Raw genomic sequence first — 20952 nt, 5'->3', positions numbered from 1 at the left:
TGGCCTTGCCCCATGGCAACTCCTGCCAAAGACCAGAGAGAAACGGAAGTTTTCATCCAAGACAGGTAGGGAGGACAGGTAGGGAGCTGCAGGTGAGAGAGAGGGAGGGCTGCACCTCTGGACCCAACACCCTCTCCTAAGACTGAGAAGAACAAGCTTCTGTTGGGGGACTTCATCTACCAGAGCAACTCCTTGCTCTGCACTTGGAACTTAAGGTCACCTCAGAATGATGGAACCCCAAGAGAGCGGTGTCCAGTACAGCAGGTGGAGCAACAGCCATGATGAGGTCAGCATGAACGTGCAGGCCTCCGAGAGCTCCGGCTGTGAGCAGATCTACACCAAATTATGCACCAGGAAGCTGGGCATTTCCATGAAGGTAGCAGGCAAAATCATTATGTTCTGGATCATCTTCATCATTGGCTACGTCACCGGCTATTATATCCACAAGTGCAAGTAGCGCTTGTCTGAATCTGCTGGAGACCTTTACCAGGAGCCCTCGTCCACCTACCCAGAGACCTCTTACTTTCTGGCTCAGATCACTGGGCCAGGCTGGCCCCTGGGGGCACACACATTTATAGATATAGATACACACACACACACATACACACACACACAGAGGCAGGGACAATCTTTTTTCTTTTTTCAGGGAGAGAGCCACATACCAAGACTGACAGACACTTAGGCCCTGTACAGAAGAGATAGCCATACATGGAGACAGATGGACACAGAAAAAGACATACACTAATGCACAGACTTCTCCCCTGCCCCAGTATAGAATTCCAGACTAAGCTGTCCACATCCCAGCCTTCCCCTACCACATTCCACCCACAGGGAGAGTTACTGAAGCCCAGGACTGCATCTCTCTCCCACCCGGCCCCTCCTTGGTTGCCTTGATCAGATGACCTCTCCTTTGGATCTGTGGCTTGACAGCCAAAGGTCCGAGAAAGGTGGGAGAGGCCAGGGCACAGGTCACTCATCACCACAGCTTCTAGAGTTCCATTTCCACCCATCCCTGCTCCAGTCAAAGGTGGTGGGGGTAAAATCTACCTCCGTAGGCTGTGACCTCTCCTCCCTGCTCCCTGCTCTGCCCCTGGCCATGAACTCTGATTTCAGCAGAAGTTTGTTGAGGGAGAGAAAGGCAGTGGCCCACTTATTTCCAGCAAAAATTTTTTAAAAGAGGAAGCATCATGTATGGGAAAGAGGTACTTGGTTAAAATCCTGACTATCCCATTTATGTTGTGTAAGCATGGGAGAGTTGAGAAAGTCACCATCTCTGGGCCTCAGTTGCCTCAACTCTAAAATGAGACCAGATTGTGAAGGCCCCTTCCATCTCTAAATCCATGCTTCTATGACAATGGTTCAACACGGAATCCTAGCAAAGCCAAAAGTTTCCCATGGTCCCGGGGGTCAGCAGGGAAATTCATAGCCTTAACCCCCAGGCCCAGGGCCCAGGGTCTTCCCCTAGACTCACAGGCTCACAGCTGTGTCCCCTTTATGTGTGTGAGGGGGTCTCAAACCTTCAGCTCTGGAGCTACTCTCAGAGGTATCCACTCTAAAGTTAGCCCTTTGCCCCCTCCCCTGGATTTGCCCTCAATTGCTGCACTAAATCCTAGGGAATAATATCCCCTGGCCTACCCTGAAGGAAGGAAGCCCCAGTGAATCTGCATTGAGGCCCTGATATTTCCAATGACCCCTGGACACAGGTGCCACAAAGACTCTCAGAGCCAGGAGAAAGTAGCCCCCCAAGCTGAGGAGCCTTCTCTCCTGATCTGTGACCTTGCCAAAGAGGCAGAGGCTGAGCCATGAAGGACTGGGGTGTCCTGGGGGTTGAGCCTAAGCCTCCATGCCCCCCTCCCCACTTCTCGTGCCTTTTCAGAGAGGCAGAATAATATGAAGGAAAAAAGGTCCTAGACTGGAAGGATTGTAATAAACAGCCACTTGTTGTGTGAACAAAACAAAACAAAACAAAACAAAAAGGCAAAAAAAATAAAAAAGGGGGTTCTCCAAAGTTGGTTATGGGAAAGAACAAAGAATTTAGAACATTTCTTGTATGTTATGCTTGGCCTGGAACATCAAAAGTTCACTTTGCAGTAATATGACTACAGATCAACACAAATGCCTTTTTCTCCCTCTTTCCTCCAAGTCAGCATAATTGTTTTCATTATTCAGGCTAGAAAAACATGGGGATATATGGCTAAGTTATGTGTAAACTGTATACAATATTTGGCTTGGGAGGGTGCTTTGCACATTAACTATTGAAATTTTGATCTTAGGGCAGCTAGGTGGTGCAGTGGATAGAGCACCAGCCCTGGATTCAGAAGGACCTGAGTTCAAATCTGGCCTCAGACACTTAACACTTACTAGCTGTGTGATCCTTGGACAAGTCACTTAACCCCAATTGCCTCACCAAAAAAAAAGAAAAAGAAAAAAAAAGAAATAACGAAATTTTGGTTTCTCTCAAGTGAGGGTGAGATTGGGAGGAATATTCATAGTTAATTCAAGTTACCTTCAAGACTTTTCTGTAAAACACGATTTCATCTTTTCCAGCCTCCTGGGTTCCACTGAATTGGGTAACTCTGCTCTAGTGATTCCAAATTGTTCCTTTATTTTAATTGTTGGAAATTCTTAGCTCATAAGAACAGTTTGCTAATCACAAATCCCTGGCTGAAGAGAAGCACTTTTAGGTTGCAGTCATAAGCTAATAAATGGCCTCTAACTTCTCTTGCAGGGGGAAGCTCAGCCAAGCAGACCACATGGGAAGGAGGGCACCGTGTACCAGCTATAGCTTATTGGCCCAACAGAGTGCCGGCCAATGTTACCAGCACTGCTTTGTTAAGGTGGGAAGCTAAAACTGCCTTGCCACTGTAAATTTTAAAATAGGAAAAATCATAAATGTCAAGAAACTATCATTTATTCATTGGGCTGCTGAGGCAGCTAGCTGCAGTTTTGATAGTATGTAGAAAGGAAGGGTAGGTTTAGAGCAGGGGACACTGCTTGGGAAGGGTAGATAGACATGGTTTGGGCATGTAGAGTCTCAGGGAAGGCAGGAGTATTTTGGAGCAAGAGCATCTGGTAATCATTGGAGTCTAATACCCTCATTTCACAGATAAAAGAACTGAGGGCCAGAGAGGCTAAGTGAATGATCTAGAGTCTCATGGTAACAATGACAAAATCAGAATTTGAGCCCAGGTCCTTAATTTTTTCTACTTCATCATTAGTGGGAGGATATCAAAGATACTTTACTTTTTTTCCCATAATTTTCCAAGGAATGGAACCTATTTAAGAAAGCAAAGTGTTTTTCGGTACTTAATTTGATATGCTAATTAAACATAATCTAATTCTACTGCAGTTAACAAATTGATAAACATAAAACCTAGCTTGTCCAAAGAGGCTAGGGAAATTCTCTTCTCCTCAGGATCAAATAAGGCTGGATCATTAAAGATATGAAAAATTATAGACTCTTAGAAGTAGAAGGGTCGAGTTCAAATCTGGCCTCAGACACTTAACACTTACTAGCTGCGTGACCCTGGGCAAGTCACTTAACCCCAATTGCCTCACTAAAAAAAAAAAAAGAAGTAGAAGGGTCATACAGCCTAGTTGGTCCCCGAATAAGAAGGCCTTTTACAGTATTCCCCCAAAGAAGTAATCTAGTTTATGCTGAAAAATCTCTGGTGAAAGGGAACTTCATGCATCTTAAGATAGCCTGTCCTATTTGAGGATGGCTTTAATTGGTTAGAAGTTTTTCCTTATATAAAGCTTAGGCTTAGATTTAGATGTCTCTCTCTTTTAAAATAGTATTTTATTTTTGCAATTACATATAAAGACAATTTTTAACAATCTTTTTTATGACTTGCCCAGGGTGACACAGCTAACAAATATCTGAAGCTGGATTTGAATGGGATTTGAATTCAGATCCTCCTGACTCCAGGGCCAGTGCTCTAACCCCTGTGCCATCTAGCTGTCCCTTTAACAATCATTTAAACATATTTTGGAATTCCAAATTTTCTCCCTCTTGCCCTCCCCTTTCCCTTCCCTAAGACAATAAGCAATTTGATATAGGTTATATATGTGCAATCATGTAAAACTCATTTCCATACTAAATTTGTCTCTCTGCAACTCGAATTTGTAATTCAGTAGTATGACTGAATACCAACACAAGTACCTTTTTTAAAAATGCCTGTTTATTTCTGTTCTGTAAGGCAAGTTCCAGCGATGTATGTCACTGCAATCATCTTTTTTCTTTTTTTTTTGTGGGGCAATGAGGGTTAAGTGACTTGCCCAGGGTCACACAGCTAGGAAGTGTCAAGTGTCTGAGGCCGGATTTGAACTCAGGTCTTCCTGAATCCAGGCCAGTAGTTTATCCACTGTACTACCTAACTGCCCCCCTGCCCCATTCTTTTTTAAAAAATAGAATTATGGGACTTCCAGGGCGGTGCCAAGATGGCAGAGGAAAGGCAGTGAGCTCTTGAACTCATGACATGATCACTCCAAAAAACATCCAAATAATGCCATAGGACAATGCCTGGAGCAGCAAAACCCACAGAAGAATGTGCTGAAATCATCTTTTAACCAAGAACGGCTTGGAAGGTCAGAAGGAGGGAGCTGCTGTGCTGAGACAGGAGTGGAGCCCAACCCCATAGTCACCCTGACACAGATCCAGTCCCAGGAAGGCCTCACCAGAGAGGGAGACCCCCAGAGCCTCTGAATCAGCTGAAGCGCCAGTGTCGTCTGGAACTAAGCTCACAGTCTGGTGAGAGGGCTGAGCCCTTGGCAGGGGGGAGACTACAGCGGTCTATGCTGGTGTTGAGACTGAACTTGGGTTTTTCACTCCTGCTGAGAACCAGGAGGCAGGCTTGAGTAGCAGTGGCCCAGGTTGGGGAGGGGCACAGGCTCGTCAGAGCTGACAACCACAACACACAAAGCTGATTGATTAGCAAGTTGGTCTGGGGTCATCTATGGACAAGGAAACAGGTGAGTAAAGAACCTGCTCCTCCTTAAACCATACCACCTGGGACCTCCTGAAGCTTGGGATACTGCAGCCTGGAAACAGTGCCCCACTTTAAGGAGCTAAAAGTCAAGTAAAAGAAAGGCAAGATAAGCAGACAGAAAAAGGTGAGGACCATAGAAAGTTTCTTCAGTGACAAAGAAGATCAAGGTACACCCTCAGAGGAAGATGTCAACATCAGGGCCCCTATATCTAAAGCTTCCAAGAATAATATCAGTTGATCTCAGGCCAAAGAGGTGCTCAAAAAGGACTTTGAAGATAAAGTTAGAGAGGTAGAGGAAAAACTGGAAAGAGAAATGAGAGTAATGCAGGAAAGACACGAGAAGAAAGTCAACAGCTTGAAAAGCCAAATGGAAAAGCTCTCTCATGAAAATAATTGCCTAAGAATTAGGATTGAACAAATGGAAGCCAGTGACTTTATGAGAAACCAAGACACAAAAAAGCAAATCCAAATGAATAACAAAATAGAGGGCAATGTGAAATATCTTCTTGGAAAAACTGCTGACCTGGAAAATAGGTCCAGGAGAGATAATATGAAAATTATTGGATTATCTGAAAACCATGACCTATGTTCAGTGCCCAGCACCATGTCTTGCCTGTATCATCTATTGCATTCAACAAATGTTTGTTGAGTAGATCTTAGTAGGACAGACTCCTCTCCCTTTTTAATAAAGTACTTTGAATAAATTTATTTGCTTATCAAGTTCAGAAAGCCTTCTGAACTTTTTAAAATATAAAAATCAAGTGAAATAAATTAATAAATGCCAAGGACTATAAGGAAACACAAGCTTTGGATTCTGATATAGAGAAGTAACAAACCGATTAAACTAGAAGTTTCAAGATAAAGTTTTGAAGTTTAGAATTATAGATTTTAAACATTTCTTGCTTCCTTTTGTCATATTCCAGGGCCTCATACTGTTCTGTATGTGGCTAGAAAATGCAAATCTGTTTGAATTTGAGCTCTAGTGAAATAAATATAAGAAGGGAGATATAGTCATGATATTATACTGTCCACCTCCCATACCTCCCAGCTCTCCAGCAGACAGATATATTTTTCCTAGGTGAATGACTTTTACCTAGGTTGGGTAAGCTTATATAGTAAACCTAAGGAACATTTTTGCTAGTAGGCTATTGTTTTTCATTTTTTCAGTTCTTTCTGACTCTTTGTGACCCCGTGGATCATAGCATTCTAGGCTCTTATATCCCCGACTTGCTCCCAAAATCTGTCCAAGCTCATGTTTGTTGCTTCTTTGACACCATTCATCTCATCTTCTTCTCCTTTTGCCTTCAATCTTTCCCAACATCAGGGTCTTTTTAAATGAGTCTTGTCTTTTCATCACGTGGCCAAAGTATTTAAGCTTCAGCTTACAAATTTGTCCTTCCAATGAGTAGTTGGAATTAATTTCTTTAAATATTGACTGATTTGTTTTCCTTGCTGTCCAAGGGACTCTCAAAAGTCTTCTCCAGCACCACAATTTCTTTCCATGTTTTTCTAAGCTCACTGAGCTCATAATTTCTTATAGCACAGTAGTATTCCGTCATAATCATATACCAAAACCTGTTCAGCCATTCAATTTGAAAGCATGGATTCTGTGGCTTTCAGCTCTTGAGTCTCACAGCCATACTTCACTACTGGAAAAACCTAGCTTTGACTATACATTCCTTTGTGGCAAGGTGATGTCACTGTTTTTAGTATGCTATCCAGATTTAACATAGCTTTCCTTACAAGGAGCAAGTGCCTTTTAATTAACACTGCAGTCACTCTCTGCAGTGATCATTGAATCCAGGAATATAAACTCTGATTCCATTTCTTCTCCCTCTATTTGCCAGGAAGTGATAGGACTAGTTGCCATGATCTTAGGTTTTGTTTTTTTTAATGTTATGCCTTTTACACCCTCCTCTTTTACTCTCTTTCTTTTCTTTTCTTTTTTTTTAGTGAGGCAATTGGGGTTAAGTGACTTGCCCATGGTCACACAGCTAGTAAGTGTTAAGTGTCTGAAGCCGGATTTGAACTCAGGTACTCCTGACTCCAGGGCCGGTGCTCTATCCACTGTGCCACCTAGCTGCCCCTCCTCTTTTACTCTCAAGAGGCTTCTTAATTCTTCATCACTTTCTGCCATCAGAGCGATATCCTCTTGCATATCTAAAATTGTTGATATTTCTCCCAGAAACCTTAATTCTGGCTTTTGATTCATCAGCCTTGCATTTTGCATGATGTAAGTTAAATAGATGAAGTGACAGTATACAACTTTGTTATTCTCCTTTCCCAATCTTAAACCAATCAGTTGTTCCATGTTTGGTTCTAACAGCTGCTTCTTGACCCACATACAGGTTCCCCAGGAAATAAGTAAGATGATTTGCTACTCACCTCTCTTCGAGGACTTGCCACGTTTTGTTATGATTCACACAGTCAAAGGCTTTCGTGTGGTCATTGAAGCAAAGTAGATATTTTTCTGCAACTCCTTTGCTTTCTCCGTAATCCAGCAAATGTTGGCAATTTAATCTCTATTTCCTTTGCCTCTTTGAAAATCAGCTTGTTTTTCTGGTAATTCTTAGATCACATTTTGCGTTAGCCTAGCTTGCAGAATCATTTTTAATGTATTATTTTATTTTATTTTTTCCAATTACATGTAAAGATTTTTTTGAGTTCCAAATTTTTCTCCCACCCTTCCTTCACTCTCTTCTCCTGGAGCCAGCAAGCATTATTGTTTCACCCCTAATCTTATTGAAAATATTTCTATCTTATCTCCATTACAAACACTGCTTGCTGATGGTTTAAGATAAATACTGTTTGCGTCATCTTAAGGAAAGCTCCATTTATTCCTGTGCTCTCTAGTGTTTTTAATAGAAATGGGTGCTTTATTTTGTCAAAAGCTTTCTCTGTATCGATTGAGATAATCATATGATCTTGGTTAGTTTTGTTATTGATGTGGTCAATTATGTTGATAGTTTTCCTAATATTGAACCAGCCCTTCATTCCTGGTTTAAATCCCACCTGGTCATAGTGTATTATCCTGGTGATAAATTGCTGTAATCTCTTTGATAATATTCTATTTAGAATTTTTGCATTAATATTCATTAGGGAGATTGGTCTATAATTTTCTTTCTCTGTTTTTGCTCTTCCTGGTTTAGGTATCCGTATTATATTTGTTTCATAAAAGGAATTTGGTAGGATCCCTTCTTCACCTATTTTTCTAAATAGTTTGTATAGTATTAGAATTAATTGTTTAAATGTTTGATAGAATTCACTTGTTAAACCCATCTGGCCCTGGAGATTTTTTCTTAGGGAGTTCATTGATAGCTTGTTCAATTTCTTTTTCTAAAATGGGCTTACTTAAGCATTTTGTTTCTTCTTCTGTTAACCTGAACAATTTATATTTTTGTAAATATTCCTCCATTTAATTTAGATTGTCAAATTTATTGGCATATAGTGGGGCAAAATAGTTCCTAATTATTACTTTAATTTCCTCTTCGTTGGTGGTAAGTTCACCCTTTTCATTTTTGATGCTGGTAATTTGGTTTTCTCCTTTCTTTTTTAAAAAATCAAAAAATCAAATTAACCAAAGTTTTATCTGTTTTTACATAGAACCAGCTTAATTTTATTTATTCTATAATTATCTTATTTTCAGTTTTGTTAATTTCTAATTGGGAATTTTTAATTTGCTCTTTTTCTAGCTTTTTAGTTACATGCCCAATTCATTGATCTCCTTTTTTTCTATTTTATTCATGTAGGCACTTAGAGATATAAAATTTTCCCTAAAAACTGCTTTGGCTACTTCCCATACATTTTGGTACGTTGTCTCATTATTGTCATTCTCTTGGATTAAATTATTGATCGTTTCTATGATTTATTGTTTGACCCACTCATTCTTTAGGATGAGATTATTTAGTTACCAATTAATTTTTGGTCTATCTTTAATTGGTCCTTAATTACACATAATTTTATTGCATCATGATTTGAAAAAGATGCATTTAATATTTCTGCCTTTTGGCATTTGATTGTGAGGTTTTTATGCCCTAATAAATGGTCAATTTTTGTGTATGTGACAAGTAGTACTGAGAAAAAGGTATATTCTTTTCTATTCCCATTCAGTTTTCTCCAGAGGTCTACCATATTTAATTTTTCTAAAATTCTATTCACCTCCTTAACTTCTTTCTTATTTTGTGGTTAGATTTATCTAATTCTGAGAGGGGGAGGTTGAGGTCCTCCACTAATATAATTTTGCTATCTATTTCTTCCTGTAACCCACTTAACTTCTCCAAGAATTTGGATGCTGTACCACTTGGCACATATGTTTAGTATTGATATTGTTTCATTGTCTATGGTACCTTTTAGCAAGATATAGTTTCCTTCTTATCTCTTTTAATGAGGTCTATTTTTTCTTTTTCTTTTTCTTTGTCTGAGATAAGGATTACTACTTCGGCTTTTTTTACTTCAGCTGAAGCAAAATATATTCTCCTCCAGCCTTTTACCTTTACTCTGTGTGTATCTCTTTGCTTCAAATGTGTTTATTGTAAACAACATATTGTAGGATTCTGTTTTTTTTAATTCACTCTGCTATCTGCTTCCTTTTTATAGGAGTTTTTCCCATTCCCATTCACAATTATGATTATTTGTGTATTTCCCTGCATCCCATTTTCTACTTTATTTATAATTTTCTCTTTCCTTTTCCCCGTCCCTTCTCAATAGTGTTTTGTTTCTGGCTACCACCTCCCTCAGTCCACCCTTCCTTCTATCAGCCCCACCTCCCTTTTGCCCTTTCCTCTTTCAACTCCTAGTTTTGCCCTCCCTTCTATCAGTCCCACCTCCTTTGCTCTTTCCCCTCCCTTCTGTCAGCACCCCACCCTTTTCTTTCCTCTTTCCCCTTTTACTTCCCTATAGGGTGAGATAGAATTCTATACCCACCTGTGTATGTTGTTCCCTCTTTGAACCAAATCAAATGAGAGTAAGGTTGAAACAATGCTCACTCCTCCCTTCTTTCCCTCTATTATAATAGGTCTTCTGTGCCTCTTCATGTGATTTGATTTACCCCATTCTGCCTTTCTTTCTCCTAATATAATCCTTGTTACCCCTTGGTTTTTTTTAATATCATCACATCAGAATCAACTCATACCCACACCTTCGGTCTGTGTGTAAGCCTATCTGCCTTAATAAAGATACAGTCTCAAGAGTTATAAGTATCTTCCCATGTAGGGATGTAAATATTTTAACCTTACTGTATAACATGTTTTGTTCTTTCCCCTGTTTTACTTTTTCATGTTTCTCTTGAGCCTTGTATTTGTAGATTGAATTTTCTGTTCAGTTCTGGGCTTTTCATTAGGAAAGTTTTAAAGTCCCCTATGTCATTAAATGTCCATCTTTCCCCTGAAAGATTATGCTTAATTTTTCTGGGTAGTACATTTTCATTGTAATTCCAGTTCCTTTGCCCTCTGGAATATCATATTCCAAGCCCTCTAATCCTTTAATGTTGAAGATGCCAGGTCCTGTGTAATCCTGATTGTTGCTATTTAAATTGTTTCTTTCTGGCTGATTGCAGTATTTTATCCTTTATGTGATAATTATGGAATTTAGCTACGATATTCCTTGGAGTTTTCTTTTTGGGGTCTCTTTCAGGAGGTGATTGGTGGATTCTTTCAGTGACTATTTTTTTCTTTGGTTCTAAGACATTGGGGCAGTTCTTGATAATGTTGTGAAATATGCTGTCCAGGCTCTTCTTTTGGATCATGGTCCTCAGATAGTCCAAATCACTTTAGTGACTAAATGAAGGATGGATTGGAGTAGGGAGAGACTTGAGGCAAGGAGACCTCCTACCAGCAACCTGTTACAATATTCCAGGCATGAGGCATTGAAGACTTGCACTAGAATGGTGGCAAGTGTCAGAGGATATAAGGGGACATATTAAAGTGATGTTGCAAAGGTGAAATCGAAAGACCTTGACAACAAATTGGATCTGGATGGGGGGAGGGGATAAGGAATTGAGGATGACAGCTAAGTTGTTAGCCTAAGGGACTTGAGGATAGTGGTACCCTTGACTGTAATAGGGAATTTGTCAGGTGAGAATTTAGAGGGAAGGAATGATTGCAGTTTTGTGCATGTTGAGTTTAAGATGTTTACTGTCCATCCATTTTGAGATGTCTGAAAGTCAGTTGGTGATGTGAGATAAGAACCCAGAGATCATGGCTAAATCCTATGAATGACAGAAATACAGAGAGAAAAGCAGACCATGTCAACTGAAATTATCATTAGAATTTTTTACCTTGCCTTCTAACTTGTTGCAAATACTAGTTAAAAGAGTAGACCCTGGGGCAGCTAGATGGTGCAGTGGATAAAGTACTGGCCCTGGATTCAGGAGGACCTGAGTTCAAATCCGATCTCAGACACTTGACACTTACTAGCTGTGTGACCTTGGGCAAGTCACTTAACCCTCATTGCTCCACAAAAAAAAATTAAAAAAAAAAAAAGTAGACTCTGCCAGATGACTTGTCCAACATCTGTTTCCTTACAGTGTGCTTGACATCTTTCCAACTATAGCATCTTTGGCCAAGGTGAGCCTGCCCCCCAGGCGACATTTTGATGGTCTGGACATATCAGAAGTTCTTTTTGGACGCTCCCAAACTGGGCATAGGGTGAGTAAAAGAGTTTTTTGCTCAGTCTGAGACTATTCTCTGTGTGTGGTATGTGTGTGTGTATCACTCTCCTATGACTGCTATATGCTTTGTATCCCTGAAACACAGAAGTCTTCAGCTTTTGCTCTACATGGATGCCTCACTTTAGGCAATAACTAGGTATCTGAAAAGTTGTATTTGTGGAAAACAAATCCTATTTTGACTATATTAAGGACATTCACAATTTAAAGATCCCTGAAGGGAAGACTTTTGTGAAATGAAGGACATGATTCTAAACAATTCCATATGTTGATTTTCTTCAAGTTGGGGTATACATGTATCACGAGGCTTCTTAGGTTGTTTCTTAATTTGTTCTGTGACTTTATTTTATACTTGGGAGGCCCGTGATCACTGTTTTCAAGTATTTTAGTGGCTGTTATCGGGAAGAGGAATTAGATTCATTCTGCGTGGCCCTCTAGAACAAAACTGGGGGTGGGGGTGGATGGAAGTTGCAGGGGTAGGTTTGATGTAAGGAAAACTTTCTAATGATTAGAGCTATCCAAAAGTGGAACAGACTCTCTCTGGTTGAGAGTGGGGTGGGGTGGTGAGTGCTGACCAACTCATTGGAGATCTTTTAAGAAAAGACCAGATGACCTCTTTTCTTTTTCTTTTTGGAGGCATTCAGGGTTAAGTGACTTGCCCAGAGTCACACAGCAAGTAAATGTCTGAGGCCAGATTTGAACTCAGGTCCTCCTGACTCGTGACTCTTGTTCAGGTTCTCTGGATTAGATGGTCTCTGAGGTCCCTTCTAGATCTAGGATTCTTTTGTTAATTCTCCCAGCTGTCTAACGGTACTGATGTACCTTCTAGTTTTCTGCCATCCTCCATACACCTAAGGCAGGACTCTATATACATTGTGCGCTCAGTCATCTGCCAGCCTCCTGAAGCAATGAATGTACGAGTCTAGGCACTGATCCTATTTGATCTGCCTGAAGCTAGGTATTGCTTGAGTGATCAGTCTTTCAATGGACTCTTTTTAAAGTAATGACTGAGGTGAGGGAAGCAGGCAGGAAATATCAGTGTTGTTGGCAGCTAGATGGTATAAATGGATAAAGAGCTTGATTGAAGTTGGGAAGACCCAAGTTCAAATCCTGCCTTAGATACTTAACTTGTTGACTTGGAGCAAATCACTTAACTTTTCTCAGCCTCAGTTTCCTCATCTATAAAATGAGGATAACAACTACAACTTCTTCACAGGACTGCTGTAAAGAACAAGTGAAATAATAAATGTTAAATGTTTTGTAAATCTTAAAGCACTATATAAATGCTATTATAATAGTAGTATTATTATTACTATTAATCATTACCTAGTAATTTCCATGAAGCTTCCTTTTGCCAAAAGAAAAAAGGAGGTGAAGCTTACTGAAGGAAAACATTAGCATTTATTTAAAAAAAAACACCTTGTGACCACTTCCCTAGTTAAGGAACCAAAGAAGCTATCTTTATGGCTTCTTGTCGTTGGGTTGTTCTGGTCATGTCCAACTCTTCATGACCCCATTTGGGGTCTTCTTGGCAAAGATACTGGAGTGGTTTGACATTCCCTTCTCCAGCTCGTTTTACAGATGAGGAAACTGAGGCAAACAGGGTTAAGTAACTTGCCCAGGGTCACACAGATAGTGTCCGAGGCCAGATTTGAACTCAGGAAGATGAGTCTTCTTGATGCCAGTCCTGGCACTCTATCCACTGGGCTACCTATCTGCCCCTATGGCTTGTAAAATCCCTGAAATCTCTTTTCTGCACCCAGACTTCATTTTGTAAATGAAATCCCTAGACTTGGAGAGGTAAATCAACTCTATGGTTTTTTTTTAAATTTGTTTTTGTTTTTGTTGCAGGGCAATGGGGGTTAAGTGACTTGCCCAGGGTCACACAGCTAGTAAGTGTCAAGTGGCTGAGGCCAGATTTGAACTCAGGTACTCCTGAACCTAGGGCTGGTGCTTTATCCACTGTGCCACCTAACTGCCCCAATCAACTCTATGTTAAACAACAAGTTGTCTGGCCAACTCTCCACATCCTTACTTCTAAAATAAAAGACTTCTGGTTGTAGACACATAGGATTTTAGAGTTGGAAGGGACTTTAAGAAATTAGCTGTCCTAATATCTTAATTCAACAGAGCAGGAAACTGAGTCTCTATGAAAACTTGTCTAAAGTCACATAGGTAGAAGACAATGATTTGAATTCAGCCTTGACTTCCAAATTCACTTCTCTTCCCCCTCCCCCCCCAAGATGCAGAAGAGTTTATTTGCTCCAGGTTTTAAGGTAGGAGGTACTTCTTTCCACATTTCTGGGTTCTTATTAGTCTCCAGTGTAGCCCCATGTTCATGTTTACACAGAGGTGGAATTGACACCAAATAAAATGTTATAACCCCTACTGAACCTGAGCTAGAACAGGCAACAGAGATCTGAAACTGAAGGAGGTTGCAAGAAGATACTGACTTCCGTTTGTTCTTACAATCATCCTGTGTGTTCGTGTGTGTGTCTCCATCTGATAAGCAAGTAGAGAGAGCCCTTCCAACCCTTTCCCTAGATTCTTAGAATCTCAGCATTGGAAGGGACTTTAGAGGTCTCCTGCCCTCTGGAGCAATTCCTACTACAGCATTAGTGACCTGTAGTTGTATAGCCTGTGTTGAAATGCAGGACAGTGGGGAACTCACTACCCCATAATTCTGCCTTTTCCAATTGGTTAAGCTCAAATTCTTAGAGCCCCTTTTTCCACTAGGGGAAGAAAAGAAGCATTAAGCACCTACTGTATGCCAGACCCTATGCTAAGTGCTTTGCAGATATTCTCATTTGATCCTGGAAGGTGGGTTCTATTATTATGCTCATTTTACAGTTGTGGAAACTAGGGCAGATAGAGCTTAAGTGACTTGCCCAGGGTCATACAACTAGTATCTAAGTCTTCCTGACTTCAGGCCCTTGCACTCTATCCACTATACCACCTCACTTCCTCTAAGCCAAAACATGTGGCTTGTGGGGGCAGCTAGGTGGCACAGTGGATAGAGCACCGACCCTGGATTCAGGAGGACATAAGTTCAAATCTGGCCTCAGACACTTGACACTTACTAGCTGTGTGACCCTGGGCAAGTCACTTAACTCTCATTGCCCTGAAAAAAACTCACAAAACAAAATGAAAAAAAAAACTCAAATAAACAAACAAAAAACATGTGGCTCTATAAGTTCTGCATCCTGGACTCTTGAAGACTAAATCTACTCTGATGATAGTCTTTTAAATATCTGAAGACATCAATGATATCCCTCCCTTCTCCAACAAATCTTTTTTTAGGTTAAATACATCTCTAGTTTCTTCAGTTGTTCTTCATAAGATCTGGATTTGAGGCATTTTGCCTTCCAGTTTGCAAATGTTCTTCTTAAGATGTGGAGCTCCAAACTAAATAGGATACTCCTGACATTCATCTGATCAGGACAGAACAAAGAAGGCCCACCACCTCCCTTGTTTCTGGATAGTACACTGTTAATCAACGTAGCCTTCTTGCTTCTCATTTTGAAACTGAAAGTTACAATGTCATGATGATGGTACACCAGGTTGTCAACATGCATGTGGACCAACCTCAACGCTTCCTCGTTTCAAGGTGTCGAGGAATGCAAGTTGTCCAAGATGGTTCATTATCAGCCCAGACCAGCCCAGTTGGAGGCTGCCTTAGGTACAAAAATGTAACTGGGAACATCCTAAGTTAAGCAGATGTGAATGAGATGGGCTCATTTTATTTTCATGCACAACGATCTCTTTAAGAAGGTCTCTAGTACTAAATATTCCTTTCCTACTCTCACAGCATGACAAAGGGTAGGATGGGGGGGGGAAAGGGGAGGAGAGAAGACTGACTACTTGTCTCATCCCTTTTCTGAACATAAATGAGAAAGGTCAATCACTTTGGCACTAAAAGTCAAGGTCTAGTTTCAGAGTGACTTACTGAAGCAAACAGTACTCCCCCTCACACAGCTTTCAGAACAGAACAAAAGGCACATGACCAGGTGCTGAAGTAGAGTCTCTTCATACACCCAGAGAAGTTATTACTAACTCAAGACAGGCCTCCTTAGAAGGGAAGTGTCCTCATGAAAAGTTCATGTGTATGTTTGTTATTCTATTAGTCATAATGCATATCTCTTAGGACACCCAAAATGGAATTGTTAGCTTTGCTGAAGTGCCAGGTTCTTTTTGAGAAAGAAGAATGAACTATCTGCTTTGGCCAATATCCTGGCTCTCTGCAGGGGAGAAATAAATGAAGGAGTTTTAAGTTTCAGTTTATTTTCATTTTTGGAAGTGGGCTAAGATAACATTAGTGGTAGTTGGGGCCCTCAAAAGCATTAAAGGTAACAAGTGTGGTTTACACATTAGGTGAAATAATCATAAAACAAATCAACTAAACTTAGTGGAACAGATATTTACCACTACAGCAGATGTTTCTAATTTTTGAGCCCAATGGAAACTTTGAATCATATAAGCTCCTTCCCATGATATATAGTCATGATTCATTTGAGGTAAGAATGCAGAAACCAAACCTATCATCCTACCAAATACAATGATAATTTACAAACATTTTCTACAAAATCCTTCACCCTTTCCTTGGGAAAAGGGAAATTCCTGTTTCTACTTGCTTCTTTTCTCATCTGTGATCAAATCAAATTGTTGGTTTGCTTTTTTTTTTTTTTTTTAAGATTCTCTGATCAGAAGTCACTGTGAATAGTTCACAACCTGTGACAAATCTGCTAAGGAGGAATTGCTTGATGCAAACTTGATCTATGGGGTTATCTTTGATCTGACTGTGTGTATGTGTATGTGTGTGTGTGTGTGTGTGTGTGTGTGTGGCCTACACCCACAGATAATTGAGAGTTGTAATTTACATACGGTGAGCAACTTAGAAAAATGTCTGAATGTATAGGGAACTGCTCAGAAGCTCCAGTGAGGATGCTAGCTAGGTCACTTTCTGTGTATGGGAAGTACAGGAAAGCGTTGCTTTTCCTGTGGCATCATGTCACTGCAATCAAGTCACTGGTTCCTCTTTTAGGTGCTGTTTCATCCTAACAGTGGGGCAGCTGGAAGTTATGGTGCCCTAGAGACAGTTCGTCTAGGGCAATACAAGGCCTTTTATATCACTGGTAAGACTCACTTTTCCTATCCTAACTTCCCCTAACCTATTTTTCAACAGAAAGTTCATTTATTGGTGTATTAAGATTCATTTCATTTTCCAGTCCCCTTCTACTTAGACCCCCAGGCTGTATCCCCTATGTCTACTCCATTGAGCTTCCTAGTCTAGAATTTCTTCTGAAGCTGTAGTTGACTCTTACTGGAGTTCTATAAGATGAACACCTCAACAATTCCCTAAGCAACCTCTGCCCCTTTCTCTCAACTGCATTTAACCACAGGCTACTGATGGACTCCATTGTGCTCATAATTATTCAATATGATCCTTCTAGTCTGTTCTATCTCACAGCAAGTTCAGAGCTATTTCTTGCACTCTTGAAATCCTCTTTCACTATAGTTGTTCCATTTTATTCATACATTATAAATGGATGAACACTACGTAGAAGCCTAGAGACAGTTAAAGTGCAATTTACTTAGCAAGAGCCAGCATCAGAAATAGACTCTTAAAAGGTCTATTTAGAAAACCACGCAGTCCTCTTGGTGCGTTTTGGTTCAGTCATTAATTGTCTCAAAGGACTATTTAGGAATTGGGGCTGAATCAGTCTGGATGGCCAATCTCAGATACACAAACTAGGTTTTGATTTGGGCTAGCCATTATTGAACTTTTAAAGGAATTTTAATCAAGTACGAAAATTACTTCTCCTGAGTATATTGGTAGATAGAGGCAAATGTGAAAAAGCATTTCTGGTATTTCTCTCAAGTGAATTAAGTCGAAACTTTAATGACAGAACTTTATTATGATATTCTCAAAAACCTCAGGCTCACACAAGATATCTATTATACTTTCACATCAAATATATTAAACTATTCAAGATGGATGGGGCCTCTGGCTTAATATTAAAGCTAATTGGGGCAGCTAGGTGGTGCAGTAGATAAAGCACCAGCCCTGGATTCAGGAGAATCTGAGTTCAAATCCGGCCTCAGACACTTGACACTTACTAGCTGTGTCACTTAACCCTCATTGCCTCGCCCCTCAAAATATTAAAGCTAATTACCTTTGCCATTGAGCCCTTAGCATCATAAAAGCTGATGCTCAGATGGGACTACCTAAAGCAGAGGTATCCAAACATGTGGCCCTTGGGCTGCAATACTCCCAAATGTGTCTGAACCAGATTAAAATGTAATTCCTATCTGTTTTTAAGGTGATTTTAAGGTATCAATTAAAAGAAAAACATGTGGTTTTCTAATTCAATATGCAGCCCACAGGGATTCTTATGTATGATTTACTGGCCCCTATTTTTATTTGAATTTGATACCACTACCAAAACATATACATAAAATGAGCTTTTGTCATCTTCAAAGAGGTTACAACTGAAAACTGTACACTTATTCTGATGATGTTTCCTGCACTTAAAACATATTTGGAATTGCACCCTCCATGAATGAGGATTTGCCACCAGAGGATATTCACCAGAGGATGCCACAGGATGACTAACTCCAAAAGGCATACTAAACAATGGCATTAATTAATAAGCTTCCAGGAGCCTACTTGGAGGGGCTAGCACTCACCTGTACACGTGAGTTCTGGCATACTTGTTATAAAATTTGAGGCATACTTACACACCATTCCAACCTCTGGAATTCTGGTACTTGCAACACTAGGCCACAATAGCAGAATTTAATGTATTCTTTTTCTTCCCCTCCTCTCTAGGTGGTGCAAAAGCTTGTGATGGGAGTGTTGGACCTGAACTGCATCACAAACTTCCTCTTATTTTCAACCTACAAGAGGACCCTAAAGAATGTGAACCCTTAGACAGCAGTAGTGCTATCTACCAGGATATATTGCCTAAAGTCACAAAGGTTCTTTTTGATGGTCTTCAGGATATCTCAGGTGATAACACTTCAGTAGCAGACTATTCTCATGATCCTTCAGTGATCCCCTGTTGCAGTGTACTGCAGATAGCTTGCCAATGCCAATTCCCATAATTAGCCTCAATGTTTCAGCCAGGGGAAGACAGAGAAAAAGAAAGAAATCATATAGGCTTCCAGATTTCAGTCTTCTGGGATTTTCAATTTTCTAACCACTATGGTTTTCAAAACAAAATCTGGGGTCTTGTTTCAAAACCACCATTTAGCATATACTATCATTTATTTTTCATGCCAGATTTAGAATAAACCAATTCAGGAAAACAGCTGTTTTAGGCAAAGAGCTGATTTTGTAGAGATTAGAATAGTTGTCTCCAATTCCAATAGCTAATTCATACTAGGTTTATCCCAATTGATATGTCGTTAGGATAAAAAAAAAAACCAACAGATTAATTGCTAGAGTATGAGGCCAGAAGTATTCATTCAGGTCCTTCAATGGTCAAGATTCTCTGTGGTTTTTATTTTTTAAAATATATTTTTATTAATTTCATTAATTATTTCTCAATTACATTAAAACATTTTAAACTTTTTTTTTTTGTGAGGCAATTGGGGTTAAGTGACTTGCTCAGGGTCACACAGCTAGTAAGTGTTAAGTGTCTGAGGTCAGATTTAAACTCCGGTACTCCTGAATCCAGGGCTGGTGCTCTATCTACTGCACCATCTAGCTGCCCCTAAACATTCATTTTTAAAAATTTTGAGTTCCAAATTCTTTTCCTCTGTTTTGCCATTTCCCAATCCTTTGAGAAGGCAAGAAATATGATATTGATCATACAAAACCTGTTTCTATATTATCTGTGGTTTTTTAGAAGATGGAATTGTAGTCTCAAGGTTTCTGAAATTCCTCCTGCTCCCCAAGCCCATAAAGAAAAATGAACAACTTATAAATGCATTGTCATGATTTTATTACTGATCTCTTCAAAACGTAATAAATGTTTTTTTTTCTCCAGTAGTTATTGCAAAAATACTTGTCTGGGTAAAATAATCTCCGTGTGTGTGTGTGTGTGTGTGTGTGTGTGTGTGTGTGTGTAATATACTGTACAAAGAAATACAATTTAATGGGATTTCCCCCCATAAATACATTTGCACAAAGCACAAATTGTAAAAGGATGCCCTTTTTTTTTTTTTTTACAAAATTTCAATTACATACCAATATGGTTATGTTAGCATTTACACTGTAGTTTTAAGATATTTTTAGAGTAATGTGCATATAATGTATACCACACCCAATGAAAAACCAGGGCTGAGGAAAACATGGTTAAGAATTTAAGAATATACTGTAGTTTAAAAAAAGTGGAGCACCTGGGAAGTTACTTCTTCCATCCACACCACCCTGTGTCTATCTCATACAAATACAAATCCATTCTTCCACCTTGTTTTGTTTTGTTTTGTTTTGTTTTCCAAAACCACCTGATACAAGGGATGTGCTGAATTCTGAGGTGTGCTTCTCATCATGACTGCTTCGTTTTGCCCTTCTGACTTCCACGGCACAAGATTATCTACCAAAATCAAAACAAAATGTCCTTACTCTTTCTAGGAAGCGGCTGTTAATCAGGGTGTGTTATAAAGAGATCTGAGTCCATGCAAAGTCAATAGGGGACAGGACATGCTATGCTTGATTTGTTAGTCTATCCATACATTAATCCACACTTGAGACTATTGAAAAACTACCCACCTTATTCATAAGTAGACTTTTAACAACTGTTCTGGCATGATTCCAGAAAATTGTGACTATAAATGTACATATACATTGATTCCATTTTAAAAGGCTCATCTTGGTTGTAAACACTGAATACACCTTACTTACTATTGAAACAATCAATAAACATCATTAGTTCCAACTCTACCATCTTTAGCTATGTGGGCAAGATTGAACTAAACAAACACTTAGACTTATGTGGGTTGGCATGGCAATGAAACAATAACTGATGATCCTCTTGCACACAACAGTGCCTTTCAAGGTTACAGCAGTTACCAATTCTATATTGTGGGCCTCCATCCTGAAAAAGTAGCCTATCACTGGAAAAATATTATCTCCACAAGGATAAAAACAGTTCTCCCCACCCCACCCCCAAAGCATCCTTAGAAATCTAAGGAAAATCCAGTTTTGTTATAGTAAGTTGCTAGTTATGATAAATAAAAGGTATAAAAGCCAGAGAAAAGTTTTTCAGGCCTCTGATCTTATTTAGGCCAGTCAATCCAAAAGCTCCCTGGGTTAGTATCCTACTATTCTAACTGCTGCCAATATTAAGCATATAG

General features: G+C 39.7%; 3 protein-coding genes across 11 annotated transcripts in view; 2 read left to right on the top strand and 1 right to left on the bottom strand.

Moving 5' to 3' along the window:
- The window catches only part of ARSG (arylsulfatase G), a 186086-nt gene extending 166815 nt beyond the window's left edge, over positions 1-19271 (top strand). For all 6 annotated transcript variants that reach the window (XM_043963167.1, XM_043963166.1, XM_043963164.1 and 3 more), the window contains 4 exons: positions 2729-2837; positions 11512-11632; positions 16694-16784; positions 18482-19271. In XM_043963167.1, the coding sequence (XP_043819102.1) occupies positions 2729-2837; positions 11512-11632; positions 16694-16784; positions 18482-18756 (596 nt within the window). In that variant the 3' untranslated portion in view covers positions 18757-19271. The remainder of the gene's footprint in view (positions 1-2728; positions 2838-11511; positions 11633-16693; positions 16785-18481) is intronic.
- LOC122725836 (small integral membrane protein 1-like) lies at positions 227-457 on the top strand. The gene has a single exon (XM_043963176.1). The coding sequence runs from the start codon at positions 227-229 to the stop codon at positions 455-457; it is 231 nt and encodes a 76-aa protein (XP_043819111.1).
- Positions 19272-19581: 310 nt separating the features above from the next.
- WIPI1 (WD repeat domain, phosphoinositide interacting 1) overlaps positions 19582-20952 on the bottom strand; it is a 53567-nt gene continuing 52196 nt past the window's right edge. For all 4 annotated transcript variants that reach the window (XM_043963171.1, XM_043963172.1, XM_043963174.1 and 1 more), the window contains exon 13: positions 19582-20192. In XM_043963171.1, the coding sequence (XP_043819106.1) occupies positions 20145-20192 (48 nt within the window). In that variant the 3' untranslated portion in view covers positions 19582-20144. The remainder of the gene's footprint in view (positions 20193-20952) is intronic.

Source organism: Dromiciops gliroides, chromosome 4 (assembly GCF_019393635.1).
Source record: "Dromiciops gliroides isolate mDroGli1 chromosome 4, mDroGli1.pri, whole genome shotgun sequence".
In the NCBI taxonomy this organism is placed as follows: Eukaryota; Metazoa; Chordata; class Mammalia; order Microbiotheria; family Microbiotheriidae; genus Dromiciops; species Dromiciops gliroides.
Note: the sequence above shows the minus strand (reverse complement) of the source record. Positions and strands in the feature narration are given on the sequence as shown.